The following is a 19,984-nucleotide window of genomic DNA, read 5'->3' on the forward strand; positions in this document are numbered from 1 at the left end:
AATACCTACCAAAACACTTGAATACAGACATACTGTCAGTATGGAAATGGTCTGTGCAGGTGTTAATCAAGTTAAATCCCAACAGCCAATCAGCAAGAAATTCTCTGTGCAGGTGGAAATGGTCTGTGCAGGTGTTAATCAAGTTAAATCCCAACAGCCAATCAGCAAGAAGAAGAGAGGAAAGCTGCATGCCTATTGGTTGATGCCCTGCATTCCATTGTGATGACTCATGCCAAAATGTGGTTAACACTGCCCACTGACACAGTAATACATTTGCTATAATACAGCCAAAAAACTCAAATAAAACCATTCTAAAAGCCTGTATCACAAAAATTTAAAAAACGCCTAAGGGTATTTGCCCACTGTACCTCCATACCAAATTTCAGGACCTTGGGCCCTAAAATGAAGAAGCTGAATCCATTTAAAAAATGGCAGGAGGAGAAGGAGGAGGAGGAGAAGAAGAAGAAGAAACACCAGAAAAAGCAATATGGTTTCACCACACCACTTCGTGGTGTGGTGAACCCATAATGATACCCTCAAAATAAGGGGGCTGTTAAAAAATCTAGAGGTGGTCTTAAAAATAAGGTTTGCAAGGGTGACTGGATAATTGATTTCTGTCCAATACGTCTAAATGTTCCTAAATAGCTATGAGGCAGAAAAATTACCTGGATCTTCAGCAATTATCCCATTTGACATTACTCATCACTTAAGGTATCATGGATGCACACTACACAGTTAATGGAAATAGTTCAATTCCTTGTAAATCTGTAAATAAATTTTACATCAATAAAAATGACTTTATATCAATAAAAATGTGTTTTTTTACAGAACGACACTAGCTCTGCTGTTGACTATGCCTTTAAGGTAAACATTCAGGACCCAGGGTTATGCTTTACATGATAAATTCAGGAGGGATGGAAAGACTTAACGGGAAATCAACTTTCGAAAGGTTTTTGGAAAAAGTTCCAGGCACAGAAACCCTCCTTAATTTGCATGCCTGAATGTTTCTCTACACCACACAACAGTTTCATACTTTGGATGACTTCATATTTGTTAAGTTCTCAAGATTATGAGGCCTTCTTGACCAACTAGCAATTATGCATACTCCAACAAATAAACAAGACTGTGGTGACATAGCAACAAAGAAATTTATTTTTATACAGACATTAAGTTATAAGTACATCTGATTTCAGTCAAATTCTTACATATTTCCCATTACTAAGTATGGTTTCAATTCACTGAAGTCCTATTCAGCTTTTAAAGCAGTGTATGTTTCTTTATTCCTAGATCTTCAGTTAATTTGCAACATTAGATTTCCTGAATAAAGCATCATTAAAGCATCAGTGCTAAAAAATAGAGCATAAGCATTACATTTCAGAATTCTTAAAACCTGTCTGAATAAAACATTTTAAATAGTTTGATTTCAATTTTTCTCACAAGTAATTCCTAAAACTAAAAGGATAGAAAATATACTTTGTGTCGAAAATGCATGCTGTGCTATCGCGATATAGACAGTTATCCTTTACTTTGTGGCCTATATAAAGATACAAGATATTGGAAGTTAGATTTTAGAGTATAACATGCCAGCTAGATATTGGAATGTACACGATGCTGTTGATGTCCAAACTAGCCAGTCAACCACGGTGTCCTGTGGAAGCAACAAACTATCATTAGTAAAAGTCATCTGTCAAATATCCTGTTATGTATATGGAACAAAGTTCTGTTTAGCCCACAGGCTCCACACCAATCTGACTTCTTGTTTCTTTGATTTTTTTGTAGAAACCAATAAAGCATCAAATCACTGCCTTGATAATTGGAAAAACCATTAAGAAAACAAATGGTACATATTTAAAAAAAACAACAACAAAAAAAACAGGAGCGGGTGAATTCCAGAACTATCTTTATGATACTGTTTGAGGACTTGCAAGTCATTAAGTCTGCAAGTCAATGAAGAAAGACAGTTTTTAAACAATAGCCTGTCCTATTTACCTGTGGTGTGCATAAGTTGTTTCTCTTCACTTGCAGCAGTCACAGCTACAGGTGGTACAGCCAGACTTGCAACCGTCACACGAGGCACAGCCTGAAACCAGAACAACATTCACTACACACGATACTCCCATTTTGTACCTAGGTTACTTTGCAGTACAGGACAGTCACTCCGTTTAATCAATCTCTTCAAATGTCTGATTCAAATATGCTGTAAACTGACAAAATCACTTCTAGAGTGAGATCTTGAGTGGCCAGCTATTGTAACATGATGGAATTAAGAAAAGTAATTTCCAGACTGATACAGATGTTCACATGTATTAGTATGCTTTGAGTGTACACATGATTCCCCTTCATGGCCCTTTGGTATCCAGAATATTACAGTAAGAGGTGCTGAAGACCTTTAAAAAATACAAAATAGATTATAATGTTAAGATGACAATACTTACACTTGCAGCAGTCACAGCCACAACTGTTGCAGCCAGGGTCACAGCCAGGGCAAGAGGCACAACCTGGAACAAGAACATAGTTTACATATGATTGGTTAGAAAACCTAATACCTGTAGTCATGGAATGCTTTTACTTTAACATTAAGGAAAAGAGGAATGCACATTTCATGTGAAAATTTGTGGTAGACTCCAGCACTGGGAAAATGCCCCATAATATCATTACTCTAATATATCATTATTAATAAATAAAAAGGCCAATATTTGCTTTGGAGCAAATACAGCGATGGGTTCACCACATTTTACGACATGGCAGGGAAAGAATGAGAAACTCAAGGGAAAACAATGATTTACATTGATATAACTATAATATGAAGTAAAATACAACTAAAACAACAGTTGGATAGCTATTCCCTACTTTATTGGTTAGGATTTTTAATTGCATAATGCAAACTGTTGATTTTCAAAATAATAAAAAACGTCCATGCCCCGCATTCCAATGCTGGAGCAGGAAAGCTTGAAATACCTACCAAAACACTTGAATACAGACATACTGTCAGTATGGAAATGCTCTGTGCAGGTGTTAATCAAGTTAAATCCCAACAGCCAATCAGCAAGAAATGCTCTGTGCAGGTGGAAATGCTCTGTGCAGGTGTTAATCAAGTTAAATCCCAACAGCCAATCAGCAAGAAGTATAGAGGAAAGCTGCATGCCTATTGGTTGATGCCCTGCATTCCATTGTGATGACTCATGTCCAAACGTGGTAAACAAGGCACACTAACACAGTAATACATTTGCTATAACACAGCCAAAAAACTCAAATAAAACCATTCTAAAAGCCTGTATCACAATAATTTAAAAAACGCCTAGGGGTATTTGCCCACTGTACCTCCATACCAAATTTCAGGACCTTGGGCCCTAAAATGAAGAAGCTGAATCCATTTAAAAAATGGCAGGAGGAGAAGAAGGAGGAGAAACATCAGAAAAAGCAATATGGGTTCACCACCACTTCGTGGTGTGGTGAACCCATAAATAAATAAAGATACATCTTTGTGGGGTAACATGATGGAATATAGGCACAATGATTTGAAATGTCAATTTTAACTTACACTTGCAGCAGTCACAGCCACACTTGCAGCCGGCACTGCCACATCCCTTACAGTCAGCACAGCCTGCAGGGGAAAAAAGCTATTTAGACTTCTAGAACATGATAAATAAATACACTGGATACTTAAAGTAGTCTGGTACTAATATCCCGGCTATCATGGAAGAGGGCCTGCATGGTGGGGTACTGTGATTACGAATTACGCAAAATTTTCACTGTCGATTACGATACGAATTAGGTTAAATTCTCAGAGCTGATTCCAAACAGTTACGTGTAAGTGATTAAGAATTATGATGATTTTGGGTGGCTGCCTACAGGTTATGAAGACTAATAGTATTTAAAATACCTGATTACACCTTAGGCCTAATAGGAAAAGAAATGTGTTTCCTGTTTCATTCCTGAAAAAATTGGGGTTGGTAGGTAGGGATTTATGATGATCCTTTTTTTTCTTCAGTGTTCAGTAATATCTATATAAGGTTGCAACTTATACAATACAGTTTTACAGTCTAAGTAAAACTTGCATGAGGACACTTATTTTCAATGTCAATGTTAGAAAACCAATTGAATTGTACAACATTTTATCAGCTAGGTGTCAGATCATGGAGGTAGAAATAATCAGCTCGAAAAATTAATTATTCATGTCCCTTGCATGGGTCCAGCCCATGGTCAAAAAAAGTCTAGAGTTGGCAGGTTTTTCTAGGGTTCGTCGGGAAACAGGAAACAACTTGTTTTTTTCCTGGGCCTTACAAAAAGGGCATACAGGCCCTTCTTCTCTTTGGGGCTGTTAGGAGATTCTCGGTTTAGCTAGTATTCTACAAATTTAACCATGAAAAAAATCGGCCTTCACAGCACTGGTTTACATTCCATTTTTTCTTTTCACATGGAAATAAAAAGTAATATTTGCATTCCTTGCTCATGTATTTGTAAGAGGTGATAACGATTTTCATATGTTTGCACAATTTCAACAAATACAAACAATTTGCAAAATTTTATGAACGAATTCAGACCGAAACTGCAGATTGATCTATTGCAAATAAAGCAGTGACGTCATTATTTCCGTGCATTGCATTTCGTGTTTTCGTCGGTAGGTGACGTTGCAAATAGGCTAGCCAAATTATTTTCCAGCTGACTAGCTGAGTCAAGTGAGCAAAATTCAACGACAACCACAATTTATGCACGCACTACTGAAAGAAATATTTTACATGTGATAGAGTTAGACTTCTCTGCTACCTCTGAGCCTAATGACCAACACGTACCGTGCATTCCCCCAAAATCACAGTTACGCGACCCACATCATACCGCGGATACCGTTATCGCTATCAACCGTAGGCTACACTAAATTTGACGGTACGACAACTTACAGGGGTCTGGCATCTTGTCTGTCTTCCCTCGTAGCGTCTAGGTAGGTCACGAACACAAAGGGCGCCGTGGCGTAGTTGGAAAATGACTGCGTGTCTCGTGATTCAGTCTTTATAGTGTTTCTGCACACGTTGTGCACACGTTGTCATCTCGGACAGCTGCAAAACAACCACCTTGCACACTGCACCTTTTCCTAGTTCGACCGTAAGACACCCTTCAAATGGGTGAATCATAAAAAGAACTGCAAAATTCACAACAAAAATATAAAATTGATTCAAAATAAGACCACTTGTAGACAAAACAAATATATGTTACTTTGTTGTGGGTGTATTGATATGAATCGTTCGTAGACTCGAGGTTTTTATTAAAACAATTTATCAATTCTCCCCCACCAGTAATATGGTATCACCCGCGTGCCGTGTGCAAAACCCGGGAATAATTTAAATGTTTGTGTGCAGTCAACCTCTGTGGGCTGGAGTGTTTATATATGCCTGCAAAACTTACGTAAGCGTTTTTCGATGAAGTAGTTCCTGTTTTCGAGTGATTCCAAGTGTGTTCCTGTTTTCGAGCGCTCAGAAGGTTCTAGATCTGTCATGAGTCAGGGGATGCACGTAGCACAAGGATAGCTTCCACTATGACGAAGCTATAGTAATGGGTTTAGGCATGGAGATAAAAAAAACTCCATGGTTTTACTCTCCAAGCTTAAGCAGAGGTTGTGGGGGAATGATCGTTACCTTTTTATATATGGCCGTTTTTTGTCGCTACCTCCGTCGGTGGCTGCCGATCTTTTCTGGCTAATGGATACTGCCTTTTTGCCACCGAGAGGGATCTGCTTGGAGATTACTAGTACATAGTTTAGGCAAGGGAGTGAGTGGCGGAAAAGGGGACTGAGCGGAAAAATGAACTATGTGGTGGCCAAGCCATGCAAGCTCACATATGCCTAACCAATATGTTTTCCTTATTTGGCTAAACTAGTATTTTTCAACCCAGGTTGAACAACATTATTCTGGTGGCGAAAAGGAAGTTATTAACCCCCTTGTAAGGCATGTGGGGGCGGGCGGGGCGGTTTACAAGTGGGAGAGGTTTATCTAATATATCATATATCATATAGTACTATTTGGTACCGGTAGAGAGCCACTACAACTAGTAGGACCGGCCAAACTCCCCCTGGGCTCAACTCCCCCGTAGCGGTAATTTAGATAGGCGGGTTTAGGGCTCTTAGCTGCCGAAGGAAAACGGCTAACGGCCCGATACTAGTCTGGCACCCAGGGTAGGCTTACACAGGCGGGTCAGCTCCCTGGACGGACCTGAGAAACACTGGGTAACTCGGGGTAGGACGTATGTAATTTCTTCCCCCGAAGGAATTGGTATCATTTCCCGTGCTAGGAGTCTGCTGGCATCCAGGCTACCCTTCATCTACGTCCTGTGTACGTAGCTATAGCCAATTGTGCAGGCCTCCGGGCGTTTTGTAGAATTTTACGCAGTCTTTTGCCGGCCGCGGCGGGTAAAAAACTTCTCTTGAAAACTGGTTGTAGGATGGCCGGCAAAAGAACGCGTTAGAAATTCTACAAAATGCAGTATCAAAACTCCCACCCGCCCGGAGGCCTGCACGGAGGCTATGTGTATGTTGGTTCCATCCCCTTGTCCAATAATGAATGAATGAAGACCTTTATTGTACGAAAATACCCACTGGGTTCAGTACAGGTCACAGGAAAGACGTCACAGTTTGCAATGAATATATACAATGTACACGCTAGCACTAATTCTATGTACTATGGACATATAGTCTAATAATTACGATAATTTGGCTTCTTCTCACTTCTTAGTAATGATGTAGATATACATATATAAGTATAGATGTGTTTTATAATCGAAGGTTTGTCTAAAACCATCAGAAATATGAACTTATCTGTGTTGCTAAGATGTATGAAATGGGGAAACATACATTGCAATAGTTTATAATGTAGTTCAACATCCATCGTCCTCTTAATAACTAAGTCATCGTCATATGTTTTCTGTTTCTTTTTTATGTCACATACGAGGTGCATATACACAATATTCTCAGTATCGTTATGGTGATATCAATGACAATTTAGCATACCTTAAGGGCGAAAGATTTAAGCGGATGCACCTAGATATCGTGTAATGTCTAAATTGTAAGCAAGTATCCAGGTTAGATAAACAGTGGCTAAACATGAGAGTTGATACCGGCCGGATACTGCAGGCAGTGCCTCCCTTCCCGAAGATGGTATCCAGGTATATCGTGCCTACACTAATGGGCGTCATTGCCTTGCGCCTCATGTACGAGTAGTGACGGCGCGGAAAAATATTGACTACCTGTCGGTAGGAATCTAGAACTCGAAGTATGATTTGTTAGGTACGACATTTAATAACATCAGAAGGGTGTATATCATTTTGTACAAACGCCGTGATACATGTGCGTTCATTGTACGACCCTTACAATGGTTGCATGTAATCAGGAAATCTTTTTAAGAGGCATTAAGGGGGCTATATATGTCAGAGCACTTCAGCCTTCACTTAATAGAGATGGTGGACGATATAAACTCCCTGGCACTTTTGATCAATTGCTTACGTCACGTATCAGTAAAGTCTCTTGTGAATAAGGTCACGTGTTTGTAACCGTAACTCTCGCGAGATCACGTTGTGAAGTGATTGGTCATTAATTATCCCGATGAAGGCGACAGTGGTCGCTAAAAATTTGATCTCTGTAAATTGTGTGTTGGAATAAAGTTTAACGTTTTACTAGGAAATGTAGCAGTTGCATTATGGTGTCATTTGAACAATATTGCATCGTTGTTATGTGCATATGTATGAATAGTACTTCTATTTTCCAAACGGGTCTTTGGCAAGTAAGCTCCTTTCATTTATTATGTGGTGTAATTATTACTTTCTTGGCGGACGTATTGTTTTGGGTGGCTGACACGGAAGAGGGGTTTTGTATGTATTCACATCTGCACAGTGTAGGCTGACATTTCGTAGGGTCACATGACAGGATATTAATGACAGGTCACATTAAAAAGAGGTCAAAAAAGACTCTCAACTGATGGAATGTGATGACTTGAAGTTCATTAGAATCTCACATGAAGCAAACATCCGAGGACTGCATGAGTCAACCCTGCACAGTTTCTATCCAAGGCCAAGTCCCGATTCAAGTATGTTATTCAATCTCCTAGCTCGTTCCAGAAATAATAACCCCCGTTAATGATAACCCTAGCCTAAAAACTTCCAAAATCTCATGCTCTTGTTCCAGCTACAGTCAAATTGATGCTGCTAGATTTGCAGTTTGGACAGAATTGCACAGATGACACAGGCTGCCCAATTGTTCACCGTAAGGTCAAAGTCAGAAGTCTCTTCCATGCGGATTGACCCTCTTCTGAATGCTGCACTTGCCTCAAGATGGCGTCCGATTCGCCAGAGAGCATAACCAAGGAGGGACCAGGAAATCATAGAACTGTTTGCGTTATCTTGAACTTCACGTCCAAATACTTGAACGATGTCAATGACTCCTGCTTGGTTTTCAGATTCCAGAAATGCCCTGATGAGAAGTAAGTACGCAAGATGTCTATACGGAACGCGAAGCTTCCCTTCTTTCTGGTTTTTCATCTCGCCTTTTAGCTCTTCTGGCATCGCCGCCATGTCCAGACGTCCGTACGTCATGTCGGGTGAGGAACCCACATTACAGTCCTCTGCGACAGCCTGACGAAGGACGGACACGGCTTCTTCCCACCTCCTGCTGAGGTAGAGAAAGTTCCCGAACTCTGTCATCACCGACAAATCACGTGTGTCGCGCATGACCAGGTGATACTCGTCATTAGCTTGCTTACTCATTTTAGAGGAGAGTTCAGCGTGACCGCACGCCTCTGACAGTCTTGCTTGCACATGGTACATGCGTGCCAAGCTGCGTCTACTTCTGTGATCTTTGGGATCAAGGTAGACAACTGTCTCAAGGAACTGAGTAGTTTGAGCTAGTCCTTCCAGTTTGTGAGTCGTGTTCGCGAGCATACGGTATAGATCTGGGTCACCTGGATCTTCTTCTGATCCTTCCAGTATTTCTCGCGCTTCCTCTAGTTTGCCTTGGCGAACGAGGCTGGCGCATTCAAGGTAGACACCAATGCGCATACCACCTTCAACAGCGGGGAGGGCGCTGTCTTCTCCATATAGTGAATACTTCGCATGGGCTCTCTCAAAGTACACATTTGCGAGAGAGAATTGACCGGCTGCCGCGAGAGCTGCCCCGAGAGAAGCTTCAAAGTCTTCCACTTGGGCGTTTCCCCGATCTTCATCTGGCACACTTTCCAAGAGTTCCATGGATGTAATGATTGTGTCGACTGCTTCCTGTACTTGTGCCACCTTTAGTAAGACCTGACCCAAATTTCTACTGTACTTCACTTTCCTTAATGTCTGTTCTTCCGGAAGCAGGTGCAATGCTCTCTTGAAATTCAGTAGCGCAGCAGGATATTCTGCGTCCTCATAGTAAGCAGAAGCTATCAAAGCTAAACTGTATGCTAGCGAAGAGTCCTTTCCACTTGCATCAGTAAATTTTTCAAACAGATGAACACTCCTTTGTAAACAGGCTAGACCCTTCATTTTGGAACCAGTGGATCGATAGAGCGAGCCTAGTTCATAGTAAATCTTTGCTAGACCTCTTGATTCTACATGTTTGTTCTCCATGATTGTTGCAGCACCATGAAGCTTCTGTATTGCCTCTTTCTTGTACATCTTAGAGGTAGCAAGTGATATCCCTGTAACGCCCATCGCTGTTGCCATGTCTACACCCTGAGTTTGTCCCAGTCTGTCTAACATTTTCTCGGCAGATTCGCTCATGATCAGCGATTCCCGATGTCTGTCCATCTGCTGAAAAAGGGCGGCAATGTTGACCATGCTAGCTGCTATGCTTGGGTGGTCATTTTCTTCGCCATGGAGTTGACGTTTGATGTACAGCGATCGTTGTAAGGCCTCTAATGCCATGTCGTCTTCACCCATTGCCAAGTAGATAGTCCCGATGTTGTTGTATCCAATAGCTATGTCCGGGTGAGCTGTGTCCCTCCCGAAAATACTAAACTGCATGTCCAACGCTTTCTTGTAGAACATCAATGCATCCTTCCTTTTCCCAAGTTTGCTGGCGACGTTCCCTCTATTGTTGATGGCTTTGGCTAGAAGAGGGTTACCTCGACTCATCCTCAAAATCTCTATGACCTTCTGATAGCATTCATCTGCTTCGACGTACTTGCCTGAATTTTCCAAAGCTAAACCCAAGTTGATGTACGTTGCAGAAAACTTTGCCGGGCGATCTTCTAACGTCCGAACGTTTAGCAGTTCGAGGGCCTTCCTCTGGTGTTCTACAGCTTCGTCAGCTCTGCCCAAAGCTAGAAGGTCACGTCCAATCATCATGCGCGACATGGCGATGTTTTCCGGTAAGTTCAAGTAATCAGTGCGTTGTTTCACGTCTAATGAAGCTTGGTGAGTTTGCAGGGCGTCCTGAAACGTCCCCATGAAGTGAAGGAGGTTACCCGTGGCATCCAGCACGGCAGTGTCGCCAGGGTTTTCTTTATCAGCCTGACGGAAATACTCAAGGCTGGTACGATACTGCAGTAGCTTACTGTACACCAGGCCTTTGGTCTTCGGTCCATTATCCACGAGATTCCCAGACAACATCTTCGACAACGTGTTCGCGAACTCCTCGAAAGGATCACAGAGTGCTTCTTCAATTGCCTCCCTCAGACTCAACAGCACGCTGTAAAACGCCACCAGTAGGCCCGGGTCTTCAACGTGAAACAGTACTTCAGTGCGTTCTTCTTCTTTGATTTGCAATGGAACAGTGGTATTCATCAAACCCCTTTGTGAACCGTGTTTCAAATAGCATTTCAGTCGTAACTCCATAGAAATCGCAACTGCCACCTTTAGATTCTGTGCAGCTTTCGCATTCAACACTCCCTTCTTCTGCAGCTCTTCAATTCTCTCCCACGAACTACATGACATGATGCCGTAGAACCTGGCAAGCCCCTCCAGTAGTGTGCTCGGCAAGCGGTAGATCTCTTTCTTGACGTGGAGCAGTTTTCCACTTTCGTCCAGATTTGAAAGCCTGTCATCGTAAGTTTCAATGTCAGCAACCAAAGCCTTTACCGCTCGCTGTTCCATAACAGATCGTAGCGGCCGGGTTGTATCATGTGTCTTTGGATCATCGTTGAGGGAAATTCTGTGTAGACTGACTGACACTTCTTCTCTGCTTCCCTTCTCTTGTACGCTAACGTGCAGCTTAGTTGGTGCAGTGAGAATGGCCATCATTTCATGCCTGTATTCTTGCACTAGCTCTTGCTGGCCCGCTATCAACACCACAGAGCTCAGCACATCAGGTAGGTGGTATCCTTCCTTTACAGCAGTCTCTTCTGCCTGCAGGACTGCCATGTTCTTCGGAGTTCGGATCAGCTCGAGGGCGTCTTTTTCCTCGGTCTTGTGCCTACCTGTAGGTACCTTGCTAGCCCACGGCATTGCGCCGTCGAACGCAAACCCTTGTGGCGTAACCTCGTCGAAAAACCAGTCGTCCTGTGGATTTCCTGAATAAAAGTCGTTAAGGGATCTGATCCCCACGGCTGGAAGAATCGTTTCTCCGAGATTGACAACCTTCAGTTGGAGATAGTGTGTCAGGAGCCTGAAGTATGCTACATGTGGCCCAGAGTCGCAGCCCTCTTCTACGAGGATAGCGAACTCGAGATCAGAATATGGCGTCGTTTCCTCGCGAGCTAGTGAACCTAATCCGATGACGGCGTGCTGACATGGCGGCGGACCTATAACAGCCATGCACTCTTCGACCATTTTCTTGACCATCGCTCTTATTTCTGCCGCAATCTTGACGTGTAAGGTGTGCACGTCATTGGCCCGCTGGACATAGTCACTTGGGTTGTCACCCTGGATCGGTGACAGAGCAGACAAGGCTTCTTTGCACTCATTTCTGAGGCCGGTTAGCGTTGAAATATGGCTTTCTCTTTCAACTTCTTGTTCACGAGGCTTGGTGCAAACCTTTTGACAGACATTACGCACAAAGTTGATTCCTGTTTCGGATATTTTGCCTCGAATTTTAACTCGCTCAAGTTCGTCGTTGCAACGGGCCAAGGCTGCATTGAACAGTGCAGCTGCTTTTACAAGAGATTCCGCATCGCGGCGCTGTTCATAAACATTGCCCAGTCCCACCAAGGGTCTGATTTGGTCACTGTGGTTACTGATATCAGTTTCCGTGACTAATCTAAGAGCCTGAGCGAACAGGTCCTCAGCTCTGTCAAGTTCGCCATGGTCAAGTGCATCTCTAGCCCGCCTTTCAAGTTCCTTGGTTGCCATTTCACTCCTGAATGAGCAAAACAAGGCGAAATCGGAATTCGTTACAGAGCATGAAAAGGCTGTCAGCATTTTCCATATCAAGAGACAGTCTAGTTAGAAATACCACAGTAAACACATGTACAACAAAAGAAACTGTTACATAACACTGCAGTCATTAACACACATCAAATGTGATCGATCAGTATCGAAGATCACATGCATGCAGAGGTGCCGGTGCGTTTACAATTATCACTGAGATACAGTAGGAATAGTGCACACAACACTAACGTTTGCATTCAGACGTATCAGAGACATCGAAGTGCCCGGTTGGAATAGACACACGTACAAATGTAAGGTTTGATGAAAGAAAGTTTTGACATTCGAATTCGCTTCCCTCCCCTAGAATTTGACTGTCAATTTGCATGCACATGATATAACATATACACCTTTGACGCCTCCGTAACAGACGAAATTCATTTATATTTCCGTCTTTTCTTTGTGGGGTTTGAGGGGGGGGCAGGAGGGTGTCCCAAGCTAAGCAAGTATTAACTCACCTACTGCAGTTTCAAGAGTGAATGTCGGTTTCAGTAGCAAATACTCGAATTTACTAGCCCTTATACATGTATAACGCCGCAGTTTCCACCATTTCATTGTCAAAATAGAATCTAACAGACAAGAATACGTGACTCACCCTGCAGAGCAAATGTAGTATCCTCCAGGTGGCAGTTTGGGTGTGTCTTTCCCGGCGACCTCTTGTCGCCCAGCAACGCATGAATACATACGGTTCAAAGGTTGCATCCATCAAGACACTTATCGAGTTTGCTTTGTCCCTTTGGTTTCGCCCACATTGTAATTATACCGGGCCAGCCGAAACCATTTACCGTGACAGAAAAGGCAGCTTAACGTTAGTTTATCCGGTGTCAAGCGATATTTTGCCCCGGCCAAATATTTGCCACTATCAGCTAGTTGGGGGTTTCCAAAACGGGCAAGGGGTTGAAGGGGTTTAGTCGTGATGTGGATACTAAACCTAACCTTACCCGAACAATGACCCTAATACTAACCCTATTGTAGCCCTAAACTTAGGCACACTCACGTGCACACACCGACTGGCGGAGCAGACATTTGGCGCGACACTGGGGCGGTAAAAACTGGCACTAAATACGTACACGGCATACATAACCTTCCCTTCATCCGGTCACGTGCATCGGCGCACGCTACTGTTGAAAACGCCATGGACAAACGATTCATTGTAGTCTTTAGCAGTGTCATTTATTGGTTACCAGATCTAGAACAGAACTGTAAATGGCTCTGACGCTGAAGGCGTTGACGACTGCAGTGCAATAGATATATGACCGGTGTACCCTTGTTTGAATGACCCAAATAAACACCATCTTGTATTTCATAGCCCCTTGAGAACTGCATGAGCAGTAGCCTTATGATAAACACCTGTACGGGTCCGAGTTAATTGTGCAATGTATCAATCGTTACTATATTTGGATACTTCCACAAACCAAGAAAGCGACAAGGCTCTACTTCTAAAACGAACAGAGAATACAAGTAACAAACGGATAGTTCCCTACTGCTGCTGTCGTCATCATATTTTCGTTAGATTTCTTGATTTCTAAATATAGGTGCACGTGGTTACAGTACAGCAATCAATCAATCAAAGCCGGTATTTTGTACGATAGCTTGATCGGCCATTTGGTCGCTTTCAACATGGTTGAAGGGAAACACCACTAACAATACAGTAAACAAGTAGATAAATGAATGAACAAAAGTAAGTAAGATATTGAGGTTTATTGAGGAAAAGCTCTCCTTAAGCTGCCTACCCGAGCCGAGGGTGGCAGCTATTCTTCCAGGAGAGGGAGAATAAATCATAAATCATAAATAATTTAGTCCATGTTTTTCCGTGTTTCAAAAGTGTCTTAAAAGTCTAAGCTCCGTATAAACTGGACGGTCCTGATGTGTGACTGTAGGGAGTAGGGTATGCATGTACACAGGACCTACAGTTCTAACGTAAAGGCGTACGTAGGTAAACGTCCAAGTGCTCATCACTATCTACTGCGTCGTAACAACCTCTCTTCACACGTCAGTTAGTAGGATTGTGCTATAGCACTTTTCTACACACGTCAGTGAATGACGTTGTGCCACATCACTTTTTTTCCCACGTCAGTGAGTGACATTGTGCCACAATACCTCACCTTTTCCCCGTGGCTTATCATGCCCTCCCCATACCATTGGAACAGACGACAAACTGACGCACGTAAATGCCCGAGAACAGCTGGTGACGTCAGTGTTTCAGCTGGTGTAAGCCGGTCCTGACTGCCCTTCGCAATTAGCAGTCAACCAATGAGAGAATGGCAATTATCGTTTCGACCAATGAGTGAATGGCGACATGTCGTTTGCATTAGGATTTTACCGAACATAAGGCAAGGATTAGGAACAGACTATAGTATGACGTTAATTTTTTACTCTTTGAAATACAGTCGAGTGATGACTCGAAATAAAAATTTGCCGTTATCTACATGAGTTGTACTATGTATGTCTAATACATGTTGTACTCTATGAATCTTCGGCTGTATGCATGTACGATTTATACTGCATTTTTTTCAGGTCGACCCTTGTGTATCTTTATTGGCTCTGGGAGAAAGCGCAGAACTTGAAATGGCGACAGCTGGTCTCAAACATGCCCTACATACGGCGGACAGTGGTCATGGTACATATACTACACTATGTACTAGATAAGTGCTACGTACCGCGGAAATTATTTAGATACATATGTACAGGTCAAAAATTTCCAGTACATCAATGTGTACCTGTACTGTACTTGAAGAGACTAACAATAATGTATAACCTTTTCACAAAAATGTGTTATTCTCACCACAATGTCAATGACGAAAACTTTAAAAAGATAAAAACATTGTATAGGCGATACAATCAGCACGTGCATTACCAATATTACCACATGACACCAAGAACACTAAGATAAAACAGTTCCTGAATTAGTCAAACGGGTATTATTCAATGAACAATTAGGTTTGCACCAAAGCTACACTATTCTGTTAGGCCGTGTTTATGTGAAGATTCGGGTAACTCACATTCCTCACATCTGGTCCACGTGCCACACACTCCTGTGAAACCGTGTCCGATCACAATTCGCTTGAGCTACATTTATTGCTGTTTGATGATATCGATGAGGTGGCGTGTTATTAATGTCAGAGGTCAACGACCTGCTTGCTTATGCCCCCCTCCCATCGTATCTCGGCCGAATGCCGAAGTGGTCCCACCAGAGGCGGTGAAGCTCGCCCTAGAACGGACACATTATTTGACCATTACTGCTCTTTAAGTTGCTGCCACGTAAAATTTGGTATTGGATATAAATAAAGAAATATCACCCTGCAATCCATGACCAGGCGAAGTTACATTGAAATCACATTGCGTTCAGACGCAAATCGCGATACGGGAAAACCGATTCGAAACCACCTCTAGAAGTGGCTTGGGATCGAGGCGCTTTCAAATTAATGTGATTTGGAGCGTTCAGATGGAGCCACTTGAAACCGGCTTCGGGGTAAACCACATGTAAAGTGCCTTGGGTGACTTCACATAAACACGGCCTTAGGGGGCATAGAATCTTGCAAATCATTCAGTCACTTTTCATCGGTGGAACTGCAAATAATTAATTGCCAGTCACTCATTGGTTGAGTTGCTAATTGTGACTGATGGACAGACAGGCTCCGGGCCTAATCAAAGAGACAGAATAGTTCGGGTACTTTTAGCCATGCAAAACTGCCTTAAAATTAGTCCCGATTGTCAGCAACAAGGAATAATTGACAAGCGTTTTCTTGGTAATCCACGCTTGACTGCCGTGAAACTAACGGTTGTGCTAGATAGAGCACATCCGTCTTCCGGAAACAAAACGTTTAAAGGTGGGTTGCCGAAAGCTCCATTTCTCTAAATACACGCTGATGCGTGTCATTGTATGTTTCTTATTAAAACGTGCGTTTCTGTCTGATTAAAGAGTAGAGTGCACTTATTTTGGGAAACACGTATTAGACGTCTTGTTGCCAGGCACTAATATATAGTAAAAAAGGCAGCGTAAATGTGAATTATGTCATGACATCCCGTCGCTTAGTTTTATACTTTATTTGTTGCTAATGCAGTGCATATGAAAACGATAAAGTAACGCAGAATATAAGATGTTTCATAATTAGTTAGGTTGGCGGTAGACCACTGCATTTGCTGTGAGTGATGATTTGGGCCTCCAATTATGTGTAGGTAGTGTTTTGTAATTGCTGCGATTTTGTGTAAGCGCTGTAACGGGGAGATTACAGTGGCACAGCGGTGGTCGAATTACCTGTCCCAAACATTTCTTGCAGAATTATCCCACTAAATTTCACCATACTCCTCAACATCATTTACCATAGGTGGCCATGGAGTTTTCCCTGCAACCGAAAAAAAAAACAAATAAAGCAAGTCCATGCACCCATTCTGGACAGTTTTCTGAAGGTCTATCAGGAGCCGTCCCTCCGTTTGCGCAATTGCTTAAAATTTGTGGGGAAGGGACTAATAGTTTACCCGATTTACTCTATGAAAGCATTGCTTCTAAAAATGGGTGAAATAACATTTCATAAGGTTTTGAAATTCAGATGTTAGCCCCCCCCCCCCCAATACAACTGAATATGTACGACACATGCACGGCTATGTGTCTATATCCCAAGAATGTCCCCAGTTTGCGATCGTGCGTACGACAATCGTATGACGAATGTGACCTATTTGGACAAGACATGGTTTTAAAAAAAGAGTTCTCGTTCAGAAAAGCTTCATAAACACAACACGACATCATGACACATGTAGGCTGACGACAGTCAGTCGTAGTAGTAATTCCTACAATACGCTACGGTTTTATCCTAGCCTTTAACATTTCCCTCTCCGAAGAAAAATCATTTGGCACCAAAATGTCTAGGTGACTATTGGGAGGGATACAGCAACCAGAACATCGTCTATCAAGAGGAAATGATGTACGGGTTGTCGTCTTAAAGTATTACTTTTACTTTCACACCTCGTGCATAAATGGGAGTAATCATTCAACTACTCTTAGTTTAAGTCCCGGCCACATACATCGTACGTCGCACATACGATGGTGGGTTTATTCCATGACGATGGTACGTAGCCTGGTTACCAAACTTATTTTAGCTCCCCAGTCCTATAATGCTATTTGTGGAGAGGATGTAGGACTTGGGAGCTAAGATGGGTTTGGCAACAAGGTTATGACGATGGTGCCGTACCTCGAAAGTTTCTTAAAAATCGGGTGCAATAATGTGAGAATTGAATGATTGTACTCGTTTCGTCCCAAAACTACGACAAAAAATCGAAGGTGCATCGTACAACGTATATGGTCGTGGTTTTACATGTAATGCAACAAGAACGATCCCCGGTTTTACCCGCCGTGTTTAGTACTGAACATGGTTTCTTGCAAGTGAGATTTGTTTGCACATATCCATGACCCATTGTGTGGTGACAGGTGAGGTTTGTTACCAGAGCGCACAGATGTATCACAAATACATCACAACAAGAGTCATTGCCAAAAGTAGGCGCCATGTCAAATCCTAAATACTAGTAGGGGTTGGTTGAGACAAATATTGTCATTTGATCGGCTCTCAGTAAGTCCCTGCGCTGCTGGGACGATATTATCAATGTAGCAACGTAGCAAACGCAATTATAACATTCTGACTCTATGTATCATTACCAGAGATGTGTTTAAATAGCCGTTTTCCTTCAGTATTTTAACCTGGAAATTAGACGAGTCATTTAAAAGTCTGTTGTCACGTAAAGGTTTGTTCCACAACAACTGTAACGGGTCCAATCTAAAACAAAGCACTGAGTAAGACTACTATAGCTAATTACATTTATTTACTAGTAATCTAGCACAATAGATCTACACATAGATCCTGAGCTATATGATATTGATAGAAAACACAATGAGGAGTTGTATGTCTACTCTGCAGCTACATATTTAATATGTCTATGCATTATTAACGGATTCTTTTCTTTCTTTTTTTTCTGCATGGAGAATTAACATAAGTTATCGCCGGCTCACTTCTGTCGGCCGTGGTAGCCAGCGACAGCAGGGAGCCGCACTAATTACGGAGGATGGCACCTAAGCTAGGAAAAAACAGTTTTAGATCTTGGTGCTTTGTTCTGTCACGGCCTGCTTGAAAATCCACCCGTAACAAAATCGTACAACGCGTTAACAACCTTCGACGAATGAGACAGTGCCGTCAATAAGGAGAAATGTCACTAGCAGAGATGATAAAATATCGCATGCCGCCGCAATTTCAATAGGCGTAAAATTACCCTTTCTAGAATAATATACCACACTATCATGCCATATGTACGGTAATGGACAACACACATTAACGGACGTCGCAGGTCTGAGACTTCCAAATCCCTGTGAGGATTACATCTGTGACACATACGAATGATGGACCTGCCTTAATTACGCGATGTCTGGTCAGTCAACACTTACTCGTGACTGAAAATGTGAATCTCACACCTTACGTCTCAGTTCCAAGCATCTCCACTGAGGGCAGGGCGTCGCAATGATATTTGCTCTTACAAGACGTTGGAAAAAGAAGCCATACATTAACGGCCCAAATGAACGGACATGTACAATATGTCAAAATTTATTTCATCATATGTGTTACTGTAATACAATGTGTAAGATAAATGGGTTCATTACGAATATATGGGTCTGTTAAACTTAAATCATGTTGCCTTATCTTGTTATATTCTGTCTGACCCTTACCTCAATAAATAGTGGCCAGGAGGCCGATTTGAGTATTTTATGAATAGACAGAAACTCAAACAAACTAACAGGCAGTCAAGTGAAAATAATTTCTCACTCGACGATACGCAGAAACATCTTTGAAGAGTTTCCTAAAAAAAAAAGCACATCTAGATAGCAGAATTTTCTGTCATGTCTTTTGCACTGTGTTGCTAGTACGTAGCCAACTGATGCCATATGTTACAGATGCTCGTACCAGTTACAATTAGCACTAATTGGAGGCACCTTCTCGGATGACAAAAGTGGAGAACTATTTATTTCTCTCAGATTAGGTGAGTTTGTGTCTGTGGAATGCCTGGAGAGGTATTTTATCAGGTGGTGCGCCGCCGAAGCCGTACGTGAGTTGGTTCCTAACCCGCTGCATCATGCCGGGGCGCACCCGGGCCTGACCCGCTCATACCGGCCCCGGATTAGCGGCTCTGCAACTGGACTGCGTGAAATCAATTCATAATTGCTGAAGTGTTAGCTTTTACGTGCAGACAGCGATGCGTGCTGAGTGGTGTTGTCCATCCTGTTAGTGGTGATCTGTAGCCTCTACCAGGCACCGCGGATCGCTGGGAAAATAGTAGAGATTGGCCGAAATAAAGGGATTGTATACCAAGGGAATTAGCCGGCCAGAGAGGATCCAATCTGTAGGTCGCAAATTGGATCTTTTCTGACCGGCTAACTCCCCTGGTATACTATCCCTTTATTTCGGCCAATCTCTACTATTTTTCCAGCGATCCGCGGTGCCTGGTAGAGGCTAGGGATCTGTTCAAGGTACCGACATTGAGGGATCGCTTCGATGTTGCTTTACGGCGCCAGGTATACCAAAAGGTCTGATACCTAGTCCGTACCTGATTTACATAACTGAACCTTGCAGATACAAAAAAAACCACCCACTGATTTACAGGTTGCTGGCATGTTTTTTTA

The 19,984-nt window shown here is 42.5% G+C and overlaps 2 protein-coding genes and 1 long non-coding RNA gene across 3 annotated transcripts; all 3 read right to left on the reverse strand.

The window, feature by feature from the left end:
* Positions 1-1,129: 1,129 nt before the first annotated feature.
* On the reverse strand, positions 1,130-5,100 carry LOC109475057. The gene is made up of 5 exons (XR_002140513.1): positions 4,899-5,100; positions 3,542-3,604; positions 2,436-2,498; positions 1,990-2,080; positions 1,130-1,648 (listed from the first exon to the last, which is right to left on the reverse strand). It is a non-coding gene; the product is annotated as an uncharacterized LOC109475057 (long non-coding RNA).
* Positions 5,101-7,589: 2,489 nt separating this feature from the next.
* Positions 7,590-9,584, reverse strand: LOC109475055. Its single transcript, XM_019775597.1, has one exon. The coding sequence runs from the start codon at positions 9,502-9,504 to the stop codon at positions 8,188-8,190; it is 1,317 nt and encodes a 438-aa protein (XP_019631156.1). The 5' UTR covers positions 9,505-9,584; the 3' UTR covers positions 7,590-8,187.
* On the reverse strand, positions 9,555-12,986 carry LOC109475051. Its single transcript, XM_019775594.1, has 3 exons — positions 12,920-12,986; positions 9,622-12,256; positions 9,555-9,569 (listed from the first exon to the last, which is right to left on the reverse strand). The coding sequence occupies exons 2-3, from the start codon at positions 12,247-12,249 to the stop codon at positions 9,555-9,557; spliced, it is 2,643 nt and encodes an 880-aa protein (XP_019631153.1). The 5' UTR covers positions 12,250-12,256; positions 12,920-12,986.
* Between the last annotated feature and the right edge of the window lie 6,998 nt (positions 12,987-19,984).

Source organism: Branchiostoma belcheri, unplaced genomic scaffold (genome assembly GCF_001625305.1).
Source record: "Branchiostoma belcheri isolate BF01 breed outbred unplaced genomic scaffold, Haploidv18h27 scaffold320, whole genome shotgun sequence".
Classification (NCBI taxonomy): Eukaryota; Metazoa; Chordata; class Leptocardii; order Amphioxiformes; family Branchiostomatidae; genus Branchiostoma; species Branchiostoma belcheri.